This window comes from Daphnia carinata, chromosome 4 (assembly GCF_022539665.2).
Source record: "Daphnia carinata strain CSIRO-1 chromosome 4, CSIRO_AGI_Dcar_HiC_V3, whole genome shotgun sequence".
NCBI lineage: Eukaryota > Metazoa > Arthropoda > Branchiopoda > Diplostraca > Daphniidae > Daphnia > Daphnia carinata.
In genome coordinates this window covers 7,149,684-7,167,404 of record NC_081334.1, presented here as the reverse complement: position 1 = coordinate 7,167,404, position 17,721 = coordinate 7,149,684, and the positions used below count along the sequence as shown (strand labels likewise).

At 43.3% G+C, this 17,721-nt stretch overlaps 5 protein-coding genes across 7 annotated transcripts in view; 2 read left to right on the top strand and 3 right to left on the bottom strand.

Moving 5' to 3' along the window:
- The first annotated feature begins 597 nt into the window (after positions 1-597).
- LOC130687657 (androgen-induced gene 1 protein-like) lies at positions 598-2,051 on the top strand. Its single transcript, XM_057510833.2, has 6 exons — positions 598-952; positions 1,047-1,184; positions 1,251-1,332; positions 1,387-1,522; positions 1,622-1,773; positions 1,831-2,051. The coding sequence occupies exons 1-6, from the start codon at positions 794-796 to the stop codon at positions 1,947-1,949; spliced, it is 786 nt and encodes a 261-aa protein (XP_057366816.1). The 5' UTR covers positions 598-793; the 3' UTR covers positions 1,950-2,051.
- Positions 2,052-2,095: 44 nt separating this feature from the next.
- Positions 2,096-10,145, bottom strand: LOC130687629 (histone acetyltransferase KAT6B-like). Of its 3 annotated transcripts, none has more exons than XM_057510799.2 (11): positions 10,026-10,145; positions 9,098-9,415; positions 8,764-8,913; positions 8,485-8,688; positions 7,922-8,137; positions 7,640-7,835; positions 7,472-7,578; positions 7,269-7,402; positions 6,810-7,207; positions 6,491-6,728; positions 2,096-6,405 (listed from the first exon to the last, which is right to left on the bottom strand). In XM_057510799.2, exons 2-11 carry the CDS (start codon positions 9,410-9,412, stop codon positions 2,634-2,636), a joined length of 5,730 nt encoding a protein of 1,909 aa, XP_057366782.1. In that variant the 5' UTR covers positions 9,413-9,415; positions 10,026-10,145; the 3' UTR covers positions 2,096-2,633. The 3 variants fall into 3 exon arrangements, with proteins under 3 accessions (XP_057366782.1, XP_057366781.1, XP_059351114.1); XM_057510798.2 differs by lacking the exon at positions 10,026-10,145 and adding an exon at positions 9,669-9,963; XM_059495131.1 differs by lacking the exon at positions 10,026-10,145 and adding an exon at positions 9,683-9,963.
- Positions 10,146-10,584: 439 nt separating this feature from the next.
- On the bottom strand, positions 10,585-13,612 carry LOC130687637 (sterol O-acyltransferase 1-like). Its single transcript, XM_057510810.2, has 10 exons — positions 13,164-13,612; positions 12,695-13,078; positions 12,467-12,605; positions 12,076-12,358; positions 11,919-12,018; positions 11,648-11,821; positions 11,352-11,586; positions 11,184-11,283; positions 11,080-11,119; positions 10,585-11,012 (listed from the first exon to the last, which is right to left on the bottom strand). The coding sequence occupies exons 1-10, from the start codon at positions 13,380-13,382 to the stop codon at positions 10,950-10,952; spliced, it is 1,737 nt and encodes a 578-aa protein (XP_057366793.1). The 5' UTR covers positions 13,383-13,612; the 3' UTR covers positions 10,585-10,949.
- Positions 13,613-14,656: 1,044 nt separating this feature from the next.
- LOC130687650 (beta-1,3-glucan-binding protein-like) lies at positions 14,657-16,559 on the top strand. The gene is made up of 9 exons (XM_057510824.2): positions 14,657-14,793; positions 14,887-15,002; positions 15,067-15,221; positions 15,288-15,445; positions 15,541-15,685; positions 15,747-15,853; positions 15,913-16,067; positions 16,146-16,253; positions 16,351-16,559. The coding sequence occupies exons 1-9, from the start codon at positions 14,739-14,741 to the stop codon at positions 16,456-16,458; spliced, it is 1,107 nt and encodes a 368-aa protein (XP_057366807.1). The 5' UTR covers positions 14,657-14,738; the 3' UTR covers positions 16,459-16,559.
- A 65-nt stretch (positions 16,560-16,624) lies between these two features.
- LOC130687667 (hemocytin-like) overlaps positions 16,625-17,721 on the bottom strand; it is a 29,548-nt gene continuing 28,451 nt past the window's right edge. Inside the window, exons 58-60 of the mRNA XM_057510846.2 lie at positions 17,606-17,720; positions 17,372-17,524; positions 16,625-17,298 (exon numbers count right to left, since the gene is read on the bottom strand). Of these exons, the coding sequence (XP_057366829.1) occupies positions 16,910-17,298; positions 17,372-17,524; positions 17,606-17,720 (657 nt within the window). The 3' untranslated portion in view covers positions 16,625-16,909. The remainder of the gene's footprint in view (positions 17,299-17,371; positions 17,525-17,605; position 17,721) is intronic.

The following is a 17,721-nucleotide window of genomic DNA, read 5'->3' as shown; positions in this document are numbered from 1 at the left end:
GATAAAGATTCCTGAAAGTGATCCATGCAACTACCCCTAAATGCTATACAACCCCAAAAAGCTACAAATTTTTCTCAGGTTCCATTTTTTCCTAATTGAAACTTGTTCATTTTAGAAGACCCTTAGGTTTTATGAAACAAAATTTCCTCAGATATCTCTATTGATCAAGGAAATAGGGAGAATGAAAACAAATTCATCTGAATGCAGATGTAACATAAAGAAAAATAAAGTACAAACAAAACTATATTTTGTTACCTACTAAATGGAATAGTGAATATGGGCAGTAGGGCCACGTAGGTTCAAGAGTTCCAAACGGAAGATGTGGGTTTCGCAATGGCAAAAGAATGATTTACACCATGAACGTGGACAAATTACTGCGACCAATTACTGCGGCTTTCTCCCTTTACACTTGGATACGAAATGAATGCATAATTACCAAAAGCAGCGCCAAAATCGTTTTGTTGTGGTAAATTAAATTTAGGCTCCTCCTCCTTATTTTGTTTTGTACATTCGAGCGCGATTTAAGCGCCCCCTACGATTAGCCACCTAACGGGCTTAAGCTGTAAGACTGCAATCGTTTAACTTTGACAATTCCGTTCGGTGTGTATGTTAAAGTCTATACTGATTGCGTGGGTTTGACTAGATTTATCCATAATGGAAAGATAACCATTCGGACCATGCTACGGTTCGAATGCTAAGCCGGTTCCACCTCTATTTGCTCGCATAAGACATTATCTGTTGAGCGGCAAAACTGCTTAGGGCGTAGTAAATACTGCAACTTTACTTTGGCAAAATGGAAAATTCAATTAGACTTCTTTTTCATCTGGTAGCTACTGCCAATTTTGCGTATGGCATTTACTATGATCTTTGGGAATTGAAGTTACCTCATGACTTTGCCAAAATCTCCATTGATTATGCAGGGCAATTGAAGTATTTGACATTCTGGAACATGGTAATTTTGTCTACATATTGTAATTGTTTTTCATTAATATATCAAAATATCTCCCAATATCCATCTAAATTAGTATTTATTCTTGTCTCATTAGGTGCTCCAACTTATCTACTTTTCGTTTTCTATCTTCAATGATCTGTTTGGCAGCAATTCCATAAGCTTAAAAGAACGAGCTGCTTTGCAAAGCGTGAGAGACTTTCTTTTTGGATCACTGGTCTTCCCCTTAGGAATGGTATCAATATGCAGATAAATGGGATTTTGTTCATGTATCTAAACTTATGCTCTTTTTTCCACCTAGTTTGTTGCAACCACCTTTTGGATATTGTGGGCCTTTGACCGTGAATTAGTTTTTCCAGTAGCTCTTGATGCATTCTTTCCAGGTGCTAATTCATGAGCTGCAAATGTGTACCTTTACTAATTTTAAGTGAATGCAGGTTGGTTAAACCATGTCATGCACACAACAGTTGTTCCGTTGGATTTTATTGAACTGTTCTTCATTCCAAAAACCTTTCCGGAAAGATCTCATGCTTTGGCAGGGCTTTCAATTCTTATGCTTGGATATCTTGCTTGGTAAACATTATTTTTTTTATTCATTCCACATAGAAAAAGCCCTTTCTTTTCACACTTTTATCACAGACTCTGGTTTTATTTTAATTTTTTTTTTTTCAGGGTATTCTTTATTGCATTCAAAACCGACTTTTGGGTTTACCCCGTTCTAGCTGTTTTACACTGGGGATACCGCCTACTATTCATAGCTGGACTCATGGTTTTAGCATCATTGATGTATATTTGTGGAGAAAAGCTCCACTACTATGTTTGGGGTAAGATCTGCATTTTTGTTTCGAGTTCTCCTTATTAACTTTGGCATACGATAATAGGCCAGCAAACTCTCGGAGCAGTAAGACCTCGCCAAAATGACAGCAGTTCACGTCTTAAAACTCCAAGCAAAATACCGGTGCCAGTGAATAATGCTAAGAAAGGATCCAAGCAAATTTAAGCACCCATCAATGCACTCAGTTTTACGTGGATAAATCTAAAAATTTTTTAGCCAATTTTGGTAATTTTTGTTGATGTGAAATACAAATTTTTAGGCGCCGCACTCTTTGTTCATCTCCTATGAGATTTGCACACCAGAAAGGTCTATAAATTTACAAATTGTATTTATATACAATCCAGTGCTACAGAGCACACTCACTAATGATGAAGGGTTTCGGTGAGAGAGAGAACAGTGTCTTTGAAGAAAAGTAAGGCAGCCGGAGCGTACGCGACGAAATTCTTGGGTAAGAACAAATTACAAAGAAATGCAGCAGGCATTTTATCGGGTATTGTTAAATCAAACAAGCAACGCGGACAACAATAGTTATCTTTTCTTTCTTTCTGTTTGGGGGAAAAATCACATTACTTGACAATAACGTAGTTTTCACAGCACCGAATGAGACGTACGATGCAAACTTCTTTGTTTTTCTTTTTTTTTCTTTTTTTTTTTTTTGAACAACGAACCAGGAATTTAATGTGTGTTAAGCAATGGGGACGGACGCAATCACTTATCAAAACAAGTCCTTTTTTAAAAATGATAAATTAGATATGGTGTGAACCAATGAATTTTAACGTCAAGGAAAGATTTAAGCGCCACTGGATCCGGCGTATTTAGAAGAAGTAACGCGTACGAAATACAATAGGTTTACCTCCTCATAGTGCCGTTGAGTTGGGGAAGCTGCGGGATGCCGTAGGCGTACGGTGCTGAATACATGCCAGCCGGAGTGCCAGTACGCTGATCAACCTGTTGGTACTGGGCCGCTTGGGCCGCGGCAGAGTGGCTGTGAGAAGCAGCATGTGGATGTTGGACAGCGTGGGCCGCGGCCGCGTGAGCATGCATGTTCATCACCCCCATTTGCATGGGCAGTTGACTTTGATTCATGAATCCTGGATTGGCTGCGGCGATGTAGGAGGCGGAATTGAGCGCTTGATGCTGGGCCGCCATCATGCTCATGCTAGGCATACCCATTCCGGGCATACCGGGCATGCCGGGCATCCCAGCCATGCCAGCCATACTCATTCTGTAACCGTTCAATTGATTCATGGCGGCATAGCTCTGCTGCATGAGCTGTTGCGCTTGGCGTTGTTGCGTCGCAGCATCCGGGGCCTGCCGCTGTTGAGAATTGCTGCTGTTGCTATTCCGCCCGACAGATGATGATGGCGGTGGCGCTGCAGCGGTGGAAGATGACGCGCGCCCTGATTGGCCAGCAGCATTTACATTGTGGCTGCCACCGGCATGCGTAGACGTTAGTTCGCTGTTATTGGAATGGACGACACTGGATGGCGCGTTAAGTCCGGCCACTGGACTTGAACTGACCGGAATAGGCGATGGAACAGACCCTTGGTAGTATTTGGCATAGCTCTGTTGGGAGGGTATGGCCGATGGCGGCGGAGTCGGTACTACCCCATAGCCGTATGGATCACGAGCATGACTCAACCCATGTAGATGTGACGGAGGCGGTGGAGGTGGAGTTTGATTTGGCGGAGGTGTCATGGTGTGATGGGGCGAGGCCGAATCAGCTAATCCATTAGTCAATTGCTGAAGCTTAGCCAGGCTACATGAGGGCGCAGTCGCAGTAGTGGACGACGTCGACGTTGGCGGTGTCGGATGACTGGGAGATTGCGCAGGAGGTAAGTACTGTGAAGCCGGCCGAGCAACGGGAATCTGGGGTTGAGCAGCAGCTGGATGTTGGTTGTAATATCCTGCAGATGGCGTCGTAACCGACGGCGAAATGATCGTACTATTGCTGGTATGAGAAGGTGGCGCCGGAGCAATGGGAGTGTACCGATGAGTTGAGCTGGATCGACGTTGTTTTCCCGACTGCTGTATCACTGACGGCATTGCAGGAACCGGTGGCACAGGCATAAAAGAGCTGGCTGCCGGAGACGGAGCTGGAGAAGGTGTTGCCGTAGGTGGCACAACGCCTGGATTCGCGCTATAGCCCATAGCCATAGGGGCGTGAGGTGAATGCATGGCCGAAATGTACCCGGCTGAAGCATGTAGATGACTGGGAAATCCATAACTACCTGGCCCCATGGCCGAAAATCCTGACTGAAACATGGCATGTTGCTGCTGTTGCTGTTGCTGCTGTTGTTGTTGCTGCTGCTGCTGCTGTTGTTGGTGGTGGTGCTGCTGATGATGGATCAAATGCTGCTGCTGTTGTTGCTGGTGTTGTTGTTGGTGATGATGTTGTGGCTGAGGTGACGGAGCATGATGCATAGCCATATGTTGTTGTTGTTGCTTAGTTTGTTGGGGTTGCAGTTGCTGAGGAGAGGACATATGCTGATGTGGATGGGACCGGCTCCGATGATGAGAGCGCTGCTGTTGCTGCTGTTGTTGCTGTTGCTGCTGTTGTTGCTGTTGCTGCTGTTGTTGCTGTTGCTGCTGCTGCTGCTGCTGCTGCTGTTGTTGCTGTTGTTGTTGCTGCTGCTGCTGCTGTTGTTGTTGCTGCTGCTGGTGTTGTTGCTGCAATTGTTGATGTTGCTGTTGCAAAAGTTGGCCGTGCAAATGATGCTGGGATTGATGGAACTGTTGCGACATGGCTTGTTGTTGATGAAGCAACTGCGGAGAAACCATCGGCTGCTGAAGATGTTGTTGCTGTTGTTGAGATTGTTGTTGGCTACAATCATTGCTGTATTGAGAAACATGCGGAGTCGGAGTAGGTGGCGGTTCTTGACTTGGCAAAGAACGAGGCGATTCGACGCAACTAGCCGAAATGACTTCTTCGCTGCCTGTCATGCCATGAATCGATTGGACAGATCCAGTGCTCGATTCTGGCGTGTAGACTCCAAGGCTCGGCGAACTGATCAGCGCACACGATGACCCATTGCGGCCGCTTATCAGCGGGACCGAGACAGTAACGGGAGGAACCTGCTGACAGGAGCTTGGAGTCGTTGGAGCGTTGACTGGCCCAACAAGATAATTGGCCGGCGAACGTTGCTCCAAGATTTCTTCCCGTTTCTCCAGTGGTGGCTGAGGTGCAACGACGGGTGTCAATATCGTTGCTTTTACTTCCTCGGCTTCTGTCCGTTCAGGCTCTCTGACCGTTTCCTCCTCCGGCCCGTCTTCTTTCACCAACTGCCTCTCTGGTTCCCTCTCTGGTTCTACTTCAGATTTCTTTTCAGCAACTTTTTCGAACTCTGATTCCGACTCTTCTTTCACCTCACATTCATCTTCCTGCTTTTCTTGCGAAGCCTCTTTTGGTGACTCTGCCTTTGGAGTGGGAAGATCAGCCACGGGTGATGGCTTCGGAGAAATGGTTTCCACTTCCATTGGTTCAGCAACATCTTTGATCGGAGGAGATGGCTGATTTGTTTCTATTTTCTCGTTGATTGGATTAGCTTCTTGCGCCGTGCTAACGGCTTGATCATCAGCAGCAGAAGAAGAAGGCGATGGAGAAGGGGAAGACTCAATTGCACTTTCGGCTTCTTTCTCGGGCGCAGGCGTGATACGAGAATTGTCCATTTCGACAGCAGAGGGGGAAGGCGAAGAATTGGCTGCATCTGGCATCTCTTCGTCAGCCAACAAAGGAACAGGAGATTCGACTGATTTTTGGCTTCCTTCCGGCTCGCTCAACTGGTTTGCTGTCGCAGACACAATCTCTTTTTGCTCTTCAGCTTCATCAGATTGTGGCATAGGACTGACTGCACGATCCTGTTCTGACTGACATGGAATTTTAGATACAGACTGCGATTCTTCTTCACGCGTGACTTCCACTTTCTCGCTAGATACTTGAGGACTGTTTTCGACAGGTCTGGCGTACTTCCTCGGCCTTCCTCGTTGCTTGGGTTTGACGGTCGTTGTCAGTTGGGGAGATGCAACCGGTACCGGCGAAGATGCTGCCACTACCTTAACCGCCTCTGGCCTCTGTTCTTCCGCTTTCGATGTGCTGGCCCTACTTGTTTTGGCAGCCGGTTCTTGTTTAATAGTAACAGGTTCGGCAGTTTCAACATGACGACGTTTCCTGGGCCGCAGCCAATCGTTACTGCTAACCTCGTCTTCTTCAATGACGAGCACTTTGCGACGATTAGTAGCAGGTTCTATTTTCTTGTCCACTTCGACTGGTAAAGACTCGTCATGCTGCTGTTGTTGCGGCCGAGCCCTCAACCGCGGTTCAACTTTATGCGTTTTTCTCTCAATTTGCTTCTTCTTCACGGGTTTCTTCCCTGGTTTACGGCCGCGTTTCTTGACAGTTGAAACTGAATCGTCGTTCATTTCACTCATGTTCTCCAACTCCTGGGGCGTATCGGCAGCAGTGTCAGACATCATGCTATGATCCTCATCGCTGCCAACAACGGAGTTGCCAACCAAGGGTGACCAACGTAACGCTTCTGGATCCAATTCAAGACGGGATTTCTGGGAAGCAACGCGATCGGCATGTGCTTTTACCATAGCCCAATCTATGCAAAGAACAACCCTAAATAAAAATAACGACGTGTTAGTGGTGTACGGATTTGGCCTCATATTCGTTATAGGATTTCCGCTGATTTATAAATACGTACTTTCCGTCGGGTTTCTTCCTCAGCATTTCCATGCGTTGCAAAGTTTCCGCTATGTCTAACGGAGTCAATCCTGTATCCTGACTCATTTTCTGCAAACAGAGAGATCCATCCGTTCTTCTCGCGTGGAGATAATCCAGACAAACAGACTTCCAATATGCATGATAGCTCACTTTGCCCAAGTCAGATAAAGGTTTTTCAGGTGTGCCAGGTTGCCCTTCTTGTTTAGACAACAAGTAGCCTGAATTTGCAAATATAGTAATCAATGCAAATTAGTAAAAAAGAGTAATTCAAGTAGCTAGAGCGGTAAAACGATACTTACTGAAATGGATCAGAAATCGTCCGTATCCTTGACGTTGGTATTGTGGCATTGTCATGATGCACGAGACGTTATACTTTTGTTGACAAAGCTTCTCCTTGGAAAAGTAGCCGATCAGGTGGCAACCTTTGCGATCATTCACCGTCAAGACGTAAAAGAGGAAAGGCTCGACGTCATAGTAAAGCGTCTTGTGATCGAGAAAGAGCTTTGCCAAAAGGCAGAGATTTTGGCAATAGATCTTGTTGACGTTGCCATCCACCTCAAAGACGGACAGGTTATCTTTTCGGTAGATTTCAGTGGCAGGGGGGTGCCGCCACAGGCACTTGGTCATGTGCCGATCCAAAATGGAACGACTCTTCATGTACTTGAGACAAAACTCACACAAGAACAGTTTTGACAACCTAAATTATCCAGCATTAAGATGAATGTTCAAATGCATACTCTACCCATAATAACACGTACCTTGCGTACTCTTGAGGGTATGGAGAAGAGTACCATGTTTGTATGTCATACTTGCCGAACTGAATAGAGGCTGGACACCGAGCTGCTCCTCCCAGACTAGAATCATTATTTCCAATGGAGCTGACTTTGAGGGCCTTGAATTAAACGAACATTTGAAATAGTCCCACCAACAGAAACGCATTCGCTATGGCTCATTGTTTTACCTCTGCTGTTGTTTGTTGAACCTTTTTAAATAATTCCACATCCCGAACTGTGACACCTGGTGGTGGTGCAATCTTCTCGATTTCCTCACTTTCTTCATGTTCAACAGCTACACCAATCAAATTTGAAATTCATTTTCCGTAGTTCGCGTATCGAAAATAATAGTTTACCCTCTTCCGACGAACTGCTATCAACCCGTTTGCGCCCTTTCTTGATTGAAACATCACCGGATTTGGTACCCAGCTTGCTCTTCCTTCGTGCGGCACAATTGGAGCATGACCATATTTTTGGCCGTTTCTCCACGGGCGGGTCTACACAATGGGCATGAAATCCCTGCTCGCAGACGTTGCAGATTAAAAGAGGATCCTGTCAGTCGTGTAAAAGAAAGTCACTTTAAAATGCACAAATAACCAAGAACCTGAAAAATATGAAACATAATCTATTCAACTTACAATTTCAGCTCGTTCCCCGCAAATATTACAGCTCTTGCATTCAGAGCAGAGCCAATCTTCCTCGTCTTTGAGAGACGATGTGCCGGCTCGTTTCAAGCAGGACGGGTGGACTGAGGATCCGCATTCGGAACACGAAATGAGATTTTCGTGCTCGCCCTGTCCGTTCTTTTCACTTGTACCGAGACACTCAGAACAGAAGAGCGTCGTCGAGTGCATCTATAAAACCATAAACATAAGACAAAACATTTGAAATAAAATGAATATTTTAAATTTTGGCGCCAAAAACGGAATGTTTAAATCAATGCCGGTTGGTTTGAATGAATGAAATGCATCGATTTTCCCACATAAAGGCATTCGTTTCCAAGACGGTGAGGGGGCGGAGTAGTATGGGAGAAGAGAGTGCTAAACAAGTCATAAATCAACTGCCATTGAATAGCCACTTTCGGCAACCCCACAACTTGCACCCACACCCCACTCGCAGCGGGCGGCGATTTTTTCAGGTACAGGCATGTTTTCAGACGAAGGAGGAGAGGAATGCATAGAAGAAAAGGCCGCTGACTTACCGAACTATGTGTCCGATTATGCAAGTCGTCTGGTTCTTCATCATCGTCCAGTGGGTGGCCGGAATCGCCGTCCGAAAAATCTGAGTCACCGCCTGCAGGGACGGGCGTTGACGAAGCAAAGGAAGACCGACGTTTCCGACGCGGTGTCTCTGCGTCTTTGCGTGCTGTGACCGTGTAGTAGTGACCATCTTGCGATAACAAACCCTAAAATCGGGAAACAATAACAGTTCGTTTTAATTTAGAGGAAAACTCGCAAGAGGCTAGCTGAGGATGACGTACTTTTGCGACGGCTTTATGGGCAGCCAGACGGAGCAGCTTAGACAAATTGACATCGGTGGCTCCGGCAAACGATTGACGCACATATTTTTCAATAGTGGGCAAAGTGGACCCGCCAGATTCGGCCAATTCACGAAGACTTTTGATCAGCACCTGCCAAGAGAACAGAAGATAAAAACTGGATTAACAAACGACAGCTGTTTGAACGATACTGTTATTCAACTGTTTGCCAGAAGATAAACATTCCAACAGGAAATTTAAAGCGACATAAATGCTAAAAAAAATAGCGAGCCCTATATATAAAAAGAGTTAAGTCAACATTGGATCTTTTTCTTACCTTGGTTAAATCTGTATTCTTATTGAGTGCCAATTGCCTTGTATGATGACCTGGCTCCTTGTAAGAGGTCTGTCCTTTGTTGCAAACTTTAAGGATTTTGGCATCTGCCACAGCCTGATTAAGTCGGGCAACAATCACTTCGTCACGAAGAACAGGACCCGTGCTCTTAGTGTGCGTTTGTCGGACAGCATGGCAGATTCTTTCAGCGGAAGGCCGCTGTTTTTGGCCTTTTATTTTGCCAATAGCCTCAATTAGCCAGTCTTGCCAGACGGCCTGACTGGTTGGCCAAGGGTCTGGCTCGCCTCGCTCCCTCATCGCCTGAAAAATTACGTCAAACGTTATAGATTGCTTTTCATTAGACACATGTCCATCACCAAAACCGGGCAATTGTTAGGGAAAGCTAAATATCTATTACAATGGCTTTTTTTCCTTTTTAAAAACGGAATTCTTGGAACTGACAAGAAAAAACCGGTTCAATTCCTTGTTCCCACCCAAATACTTGTCACCAAAGGGCTTATTACTTTACTCTCCCTCTTAGAATTCCACTTTTTTTTTTGCGAAACACATATACACCGATGGAATGACCTTGGCACGGGACGAGAATTTTACAGCAAGAAGACTGGCGTAAAAATTCCCAACAACACACACACCACCATACACACCGAGACGAGAGACACATACACACACACACGTCGATGGTCCCTACTAGTTTTAACAGAACCCGACGGGCGCCATTTTCAGCCCAACACACACACAAAATCGCAATTTTTAGCTGTAGGCTTCGGTAAAGACATGGAATATGGATATGGCATCACTCGGTGAAACGTATGGGATATCCTAGTATCAAAATGAGTGAAGGCAAGAGATTTTTAAACCCCTTAATGAGATGAAAAAGTTGACCATCTTTTCGCCCCAATCGAAGACTTACACTGAACTAGACGAATAAACTTGAAACAAATAATTTCTCCAGCGTAGCAAGCCCTGTTTTTTTATCCACTGGCTAGATAACACTGATGGATTCGACAATTGTTTCGAACAGGAAACTTTTTGTTCTCAAAAAATCGTTACATTCGGCTGTGGCGACGGGCCTCGTCACTTTGGGCTAGGCACCTTCAGACGTTTAGAAGCCACACACTCATCCGTACGTACTAGTACAATCTCTAACCAGTAAATAACAAAGGTTTCGACAAAATGGAGGCGCGACGGCTAGTGGCGCTCATATTCTACAGCGGCAACGTGTGCAAGCTGTAGGTAGAGAGAGGGAAATGTTAAACTCCGCCCACTTTCCATTATACCGATACGTTTTTCCCGCACTTTCTTCGTCAACCATCTGTTTCCGGATGTTTTTTAACATTCAGCCGTTCCTATGCGAATTTTCAAGCTTAACAAGGAGTCTAAATCACAGTTTATTTCAACAATGCTTTGTATCAAATTTCCGTCATCCATCAGCCAAAATCGATAAGACAATGAGTGCAAAGTATGTTTTCATGAAGATCAGAAGTGTGATAAACTGGAAGACAACAAATACGTTTACGACAGATCACTTGGCACATTCAAATTTCTGGCCATGGGGCGATCAAGACATTTTGGAGAGGAATAGTCGCCGTGGACACAGACGATAAACACGGATATTGAAAACCATAAAAATAGGCTAACCTTAGTTTTGTGATCAAATGCGTGGAAGCTAAGAACTTTACGCAATAATCTAGCCATTAATAACCTAATTTCCAAACGGAGGGTTTAACGACGAAAGTTTTGGCAAATGGAACTTTCGGCGGCGTAATCTTGATATAAAATACCCGAGCACAGAAAGACAACCAATGCAACGATAAAACCGGAAAATCGATACACTTTAGATGTTCCCATTCGCCAGACATGTCCATGACCGTGGAATTAGAATTTCCATAAATCCCTCCTAATGTCAAGGTAAAAATGAATTTAACATCGAAACTCATGACTTGAAAAGGTTTGACTGTACTTACGAAAGACGGCGGACAGTTAATTCGCGCATACCACTCCATACTGAAAATTCAAGTAATATGATAGATCATCTCATCATATGAGCTAAGTCAAAACTTGATCGTACCTGTAAAGTGACATACACAAGCCAGTTCCTATGAACAGTGTAAGCCACATGAATATATTACCCAGGCGCCGATCAACGTTAGTAACGAAAGAAAAGAGCACTAGACAAAGTGAAAAATAGTATATTAAAACAAAACAACAAAAAATCTCTCTGTAATAGAATACTTACTGCCAAAGCCGCCAAACATCAGGAGTAAAACCGGATAAAAACAGTGGAAAGTAAAAGTGATGATGTACTCGTGGACGATGGACGAAATGAGAAAAACGACCAATGTGGGAATAACTCGATTACGTCGTCCTAAAACCTCGTAAAGGTCCTTATAGACGTACGTATAGAGCCAATCATGGACAACGACGTTCCAGGTACGGTAGTATGTGGCATAAGAAGAAGAATTCCACCAATCCTATAGAGCAAATGACCATAGATCAAAGATTTATTTGGCGAGGGGCCAGCGTAGGACTTACTTGATAAAACATGCGATCGGCGAAACGAAGCATTTCGGCAAACGCGTTGAGCCACGCATGAAGCAAACAAAAAAATCCGCAGAGCAAGACCAGTGTTCCGGGTAACATGCACCCAAAAACGGCCAATACCAGGGCTTTCCCCGACATTGGTTCATGTCCTATTTGACGGAAAACCTAAAGATCAATTTTTAAAAAGCAAAATAAAATAATATGACAAATGTTTTGAAAAGAAAACTATAATACTGGTATCAGTTAAACCACCGTTTCATACCGGAACGCAGAATCGGACGAAGATGAAATAAAGGTAGAATAAAACACCGACTACTTGCAGAAAATTGAAGAAAACCCATTTCCAACGAATTGAACGTGTTCTATAGAACTGTGACGTTAACGTATTACCCTTACTGATTTTTTAAATATTAGCTTACCTAGGATAGCGGTTTCGATAAACGAGCGTTGGCGCAAACATGAAGTAAAGATATTTGGAAAAATCTGGACAAGGGGCCTGATTGCTATCCTCTTTAATGTCAACCGACCCCTGGGGTTTACTGTACTGTTGGTTGTCGTAAGCAAGCGCTATCGCCATATTTGAACGGACGAAGGCATGCGTCTTCATTAGCAAGCGGACTTGTTCCATCAAGAGCGTAGTAGCCGATGCGGGGGGAAGCTTATGAGCTAGTATTTCCGTGAGCGGGACCCAGATAGCAGCACCTGTAAAGAAAACCGCGGTAAATTTTGAAATGGAATATTTAGAAACTAGAGCGGATGCATGTTGAAAACGATAAAACGACCGCATGATACAGAGGTTTCGAAACATACCCATATAGGCAATATAACAGGCAAACCAGAAGTAATCCCACGCCAATCGTTTAGATTTGTCAACGATAGTCAAACGTTTATGTGACCAATAGTGGAAAGCTGGGTAGACAACTATTAAGCTAAAGAACATCATTCCAACCTGAATTTGAAACAACGTATTAGTTAATTCAATTTAAATAAAAATTCAATTCAATAAAAACAAAAATCTGTTAGCTTAATCCTGCTTACCCAAGTTACGAGAACAGTTTGGAAGTCCCCAAAAGCCCATAGGATGAGTGCAAACTCTAAATCAATGCGGCCTTTGTCAAAAATATCTTCAACCACAGTGTTCATAAAAAGGAGTATGAGAATAGCTATGAAAATGTGGTATATAGTTTGGATGTGATTGATCTCAAATAGATCGGTAAGCAAAGAATGTCTTGCTATGAATTCTTTCTCAGGAAGGGATCCACATGGTAGTTTCCTTTTTTTTCTTTCTTCTCTTGACTGGTCATCACCAAGAAAAGACCGGTACTTCTGTGGTACTCTCACAGATTCAATACCAGCTACATATTCTTCCATGATTGACGAGAGTTGAATATCCATTTGTTCAATCAGCTCTTTCTTGAGTACCTGATCAAATTACAATTAAAAGACAGAATTGCCATCACATGACAAAAACACTGTATGGTAACATTAAAAAAAAACACAAGTCTACCTCAGCATGGTGCTTAACTCTTGTTAAAGCAATCTGTTGGATAACAGCTGCATTTTCCAGACTGTTATCATCATCCTCTTGTGTAGTTATGTCTGGGGAATCCATCCTTTTTCTCTTCTCAATAGTTTCTATCTGCTCCCTGCTAGGAATTGTGGTGGGTTTTCTCAATCTCAGGCATTCTTGTGAGGAGGCGTTGAAATTTTCGTCCGCTGCTTCCATTGCACGTCGTCTTTTTGTTTTGCAAAGACAACGCGTGAAATAAAAATTAAAGAGCACCAGCAACAGAGCTACTGTCTTTCTTGAACCACTAGTTAGATTGAAGACATTGACAATTGATGCATAGAAGATGTTTCAAGGCTAAATAACAAATGGTGAACTCTTCTGACCTTGAGCCAAAGCCTTGATAAAGAAATTCAGATTCCACAAGACCGTCTAAGCTAGAAACCAAAATGCATCAGTTCCCTCCGCTGACCTGCTGCCCTACTGGGTCGGTATTATCATAGTGACTAGATTTATGAGGTTGTTCTAGCACCGGCCATGGATCGTTTGCATCATTGTTTGTTTCGCTTTCGCAATGTTTCCATTTCCACTTTCTAGTTTCCACCCATACACCGTAAATCATAAGACTTGTTCCTTCGAAAAGGCCGGATTGTACAGGAAAAGATAACACAAAAAAAAATGGTGAATGATTTAGAAATCCATGTAGAATAAATGTTAGTTTATCGAAATTTAACGAGAAAGTTTTTAAGTATTTTACACTTCTGTCACCTGTGCAAAATTGGGACGCATAGGGACCAGGTCTCTGTAGTCCATCATTCCATTCGAAGAAAACCCCTGAACGCTCGCGTGTGCTCTCTAGTCTAGGATGTGTATAGTTCGTAGTCACCATATTGCCATCATCACTTGTCATAAGTCTCCCAGAACAACAACTGCGCATAACGTTAAGGGTCACATTATCCATTATCTTATCAGCCATACAAACTGTGCCCGAAATATTTGTATTCCAACCTCCTGCGTACTGCCAGCTTGCAGTACACATGTCCAACTTCGATTAGAATATAAGATGGCGCCTTGATTTGTTTGAGGACAAATGTGAAAACATTGATTGACTGCTATGTAACGTATGGATGGGTGTTCCGCTATGAATGAGCTATTATGACAGTAATCAGAAAAGCTCGTTGCTCCCCTTTTCGAACAAGAAAATCAACTATTGGAAATAAAACGGCCGGCCTTAACATCTAATATTGTTTTATCGTATTGCCTTACCCTATTTACAATCACTTGGCAATAAAGATGTTGAACTGTGGATTTCAGTTCGCACCAACAACGAAATTAGCCTTGTAAAAAGCTTCAACATTTTGCGTTATCATTTTGGAACCACATTTGGCGGTCAAAGAAAGATGTGAAAGTTGCACTCTGTTACCAGATTACGAACCATAATTTATCTCGCTGTCAAAGACGTTTTTTGGGTTTTTTGAGATACGACAATTATACAAGCATGTGTATTGCTGCAGCATTACTATATAATGCCTGACGAAATTGTGTAATTGTGCATTCAGAATTCTTCACGCCACCATGAAGTTGCTTGCTGTCGTCCTGGTCGCATGGGCCCTTATCGGGTCAGCTTACGGTAGGTGTATATAACTGTAGTGCCTTATATAATGTTTACTTTGTTGTTGTTCAAAATTTCCCCATAGTAACCGTTTTGCCCGTTTTTTCTCAGGCCAGACTACTGTCAACGGTGTTCCAGCAGCACCTGGTTCTTTAGTTTTCGAAGATAATTTTGACAAGTTGGACTTTTCTGTCTGGCAACATGAGAAAACTATGTCTGGTGGCGGGGTAAATCAAAATTATTTCTTCTAATATAAATTTTTAAAATTAAAATAAATTTTATTATTATCAGAATTGGGAATTTCAAGTTTACGACAACTCGCGTACCAACAGCTTCACCAAGGATAGTATCCTCCACATCAAACCCACCTTGACCGAAGATCGTTACGGAGCAGGTTTCGTAACCACCGGTACGCTTGATTTGAATGGCGGTTCTCCTGCTGATGAGTAAGACTCACTTTAAGTTCTTTTTGTAAATCGTTGGTTATCAAACTTGTCATTATGAAACTCAAGGTGCACCAATCCATCATACTATGGTTGCCAACGAGGCGGAGGCAATGTTATCAATCCCGCCATGGCCGCACGAATTCGTACAGTTAACTCTTTCTCTTTCAAGTATGGCCGCGTCGAAGTACGTGCGAAGATGCCGACTGGAGATTGGCTGTGGCCTGGTACGCGCTGCCTTTGAAGTTCTAGAATAATATCTTATTATTAAACATCAAATCTTTAAGATCATTTTTATAACTCACTTTCCTTCACATTGCAGCCATCTGGCTTTTGCCTAGATACAATGCCTATGGAACATGGCCAGCTTCAGGAGAAATCGATTTGGTCGAATCAAGAGGCAACGTTCGTTTAACGCAAAATGGTGTCAACATCGGCACAGAGCAAGCCGGTCAAACACTTCATTGGTAGACTAGGATAACTGTGACTCTTAGATCAATTTGATGATAATTCGAAAACTATAAATAGGGGTCCCTATTGGCCTTACAACGGGTATAGTAACACTGCCTGGACTAAGAATACCGCTCCAGGCTACAATACCAATTTCCATCGTTACCAACTGGAATGGACACCAGGTAACGTCTTGTAACTTGGACGTCCTATAACAAAGGGACTAATATTACATTTCTTTTAGATTATTTGAAGTTTAGCATCGATGATGTTGAAACTGGACGTGTCACTCCTGGTGCTGGTGGCTTCTGGGAACTCGGTACGTCCACCGGGGCTTTCCCAACTACTATTGAGAACCCATGGCGATTCGCTTCCAAAATGGCTCCTTTCGATGAAGAGGTTACTCATTCATAATTCCGATAAAACAGCGTTTCACATTCAAAAACTTTACCGTTTTTGCGTTTCATACGATTATAGTTTTACTTGATTATCAACTTGGCTGTTGGTGGTACCAATGGTTTCTTCCCGGATGACGCTGTCAATGAACAAAGTGCTCCTAAGCCGTGGTCTAATACCTCGCCCGACGTAAGTTGTCAAAACATTTTGCACACAGCCTCCTTTCAAAAATTATTTCAAATAAAAATTGGTTGTTACCTAACCAAAATTTTAAAATTAAAACAAGGCCCTCCGTGATTTCTGGAATGGACGTGACGGTTGGTATCCAACATGGCAAGCTGCCGGAGAAGATGCCGCCATCCAAGTCGACTACGTCAGAGTCTGGGCTTTGTAATAATCCACCGAGTGTCGCCATCGCTTTTCTTTTAGATTTTTTAATCATGAAGTGCAATATGTATCTTAATGCACTCAATAAACCTGCATTGGATAAAAATATGTTATCGTGCTGATAACAATTAATTAATGGCGGCCATTGCCTAAAGTCTGAAATTGCCACTGAATAAAATCACAAGTCTTGATTTATTCAAATGTTATAATAGCAGTGATGTCAAACATAATGTGGACATGTCAATTGAATTAATGCGATCCTTGTCGCTGTTGTTCCGTTTCATAAGATTACGGAACGACTGCTAACGTGGTAGAGAAAGCAAAAGTGGACGAAGTAATACTTCGACATTCCGTACGTATATGCTATGCATCACATTAGGCCATAAAGCGAAAAGAGAAAAAAATAAAAAGACGGAGACATTTTACAACTTCGTCCGTTTGTTAGCACTGATTACGCCTCATTTTTGGCCACCACCAGCGCTCCGTGCAATTGCGTCACCACGTCCTTGACGTTGTTGTTGCAAAATTTGCAAATCATCCTCATCTGTTTCACGCAGTTGGTTCTGTACTAGTTGAGTGAGCGATTGCAAATTTTGCTGTTCGTCTTCGTTCTGCGTTTGCTGATCGACAAGCATCAAGTTTTCGGCTTGAATGACGGGCCGATTGTCCGTTGCTTGCTGTTGATCATCGGGCAGCAATCCTGTGCAAGCTGGGTTACAAGTACACGAGGTCGGCACACGAACAACTTGAACCCAAGTCTTGCCGTCGGCGCAGGTTAATGTAGTTTTCAACTCTTTAGTTTCTTCAGGCTGACAACATTCACATTTGCTGATTGGATCGATTGAATCTATACCACGGTAGACCAAATCAAATAAACTGGTTTGCTCTATGTGAAAAGGACTAGATAAAGTTTTCCTTACTGGGCTCGTGAATCGTTTTAGATTGGCAGTGACCTACGCATTCGGTTAGACCTTGAACAGGTTCAGCGTTAACACACTTGCCGTGCATCACGGAATCATGGATGATGTAACCAACCGTTTTCTCAAGTGGTACTTCTTCCGGCATGCAATTCTCTGCGTTTTGTTTTTCACAAGAAGCGTGATGAACGTTAAATTAAAGGGGAAAAAAATGGTACTGGATTTCGTCTAACGTACTTTGGGATTCGGTGGCGTTGCAAGTAGCACAACATTCGTCCGGTTTTTTGACACGATTTTTCTCGGGACAATCGCCAAGTGGGGCGCACATCACTTGCGCCTCAGTCACGTGACCC

Bases quoted from the DNA above. Each gene is read 5' to 3' on its own strand.
- LOC130687657 (XM_057510833.2), top strand. From the start codon at position 794: ATGGAAAATTCAATTAGACTTCTTTTTCATCTGGTAGCTACTGCCAAT. The intron at 1,333-1,386 runs GTGCTAATTCAT...AAGTGAATGCAG, and splicing joins TCTTGATGCATTCTTTCCAG to GTTGGTTAAACCATGTCATG. The intron at 1,523-1,621 runs GTAAACATTATT...TTTTTTTTTCAG, and splicing joins ATGCTTGGATATCTTGCTTG to GGTATTCTTTATTGCATTCA.
- LOC130687629 (XM_057510798.2), bottom strand. From the start codon at position 9,776: ATGTGTCTCTCGTCTCGGTGTGTATGGTGGTGTGTGTGTTGTTGGGAA. The intron at 7,403-7,471 runs GTAAAACAATGA...GTTTAATTCAAG, and splicing joins TTCAACAAACAACAGCAGAG to GCCCTCAAAGTCAGCTCCAT. The intron at 6,406-6,490 runs GTACGTATTTAT...ATTTTTATTTAG, and splicing joins AGGAAGAAACCCGACGGAAA to GGTTGTTCTTTGCATAGATT.
- LOC130687637 (XM_057510810.2), bottom strand. From the start codon at position 13,382: ATGGAAGCAGCGGACGAAAATTTCAACGCCTCCTCACAAGAATGCCTG. The intron at 11,587-11,647 runs GTAAGTCCTACG...TTTGCTCTATAG, and splicing joins CCGATCGCATGTTTTATCAA to GATTGGTGGAATTCTTCTTC. The intron at 11,120-11,183 runs GTACGATCAAGT...TTGAATTTTCAG, and splicing joins TTGTGTATGTCACTTTACAG to TATGGAGTGGTATGCGCGAA.
- LOC130687650 (XM_057510824.2), top strand. From the start codon at position 14,739: ATGAAGTTGCTTGCTGTCGTCCTGGTCGCATGGGCCCTTATCGGGTCA. The intron at 15,003-15,066 runs GTAAATCAAAAT...TATTATTATCAG, and splicing joins AAACTATGTCTGGTGGCGGG to AATTGGGAATTTCAAGTTTA. The intron at 15,446-15,540 runs GTACGCGCTGCC...TTCACATTGCAG, and splicing joins TGGAGATTGGCTGTGGCCTG to CCATCTGGCTTTTGCCTAGA.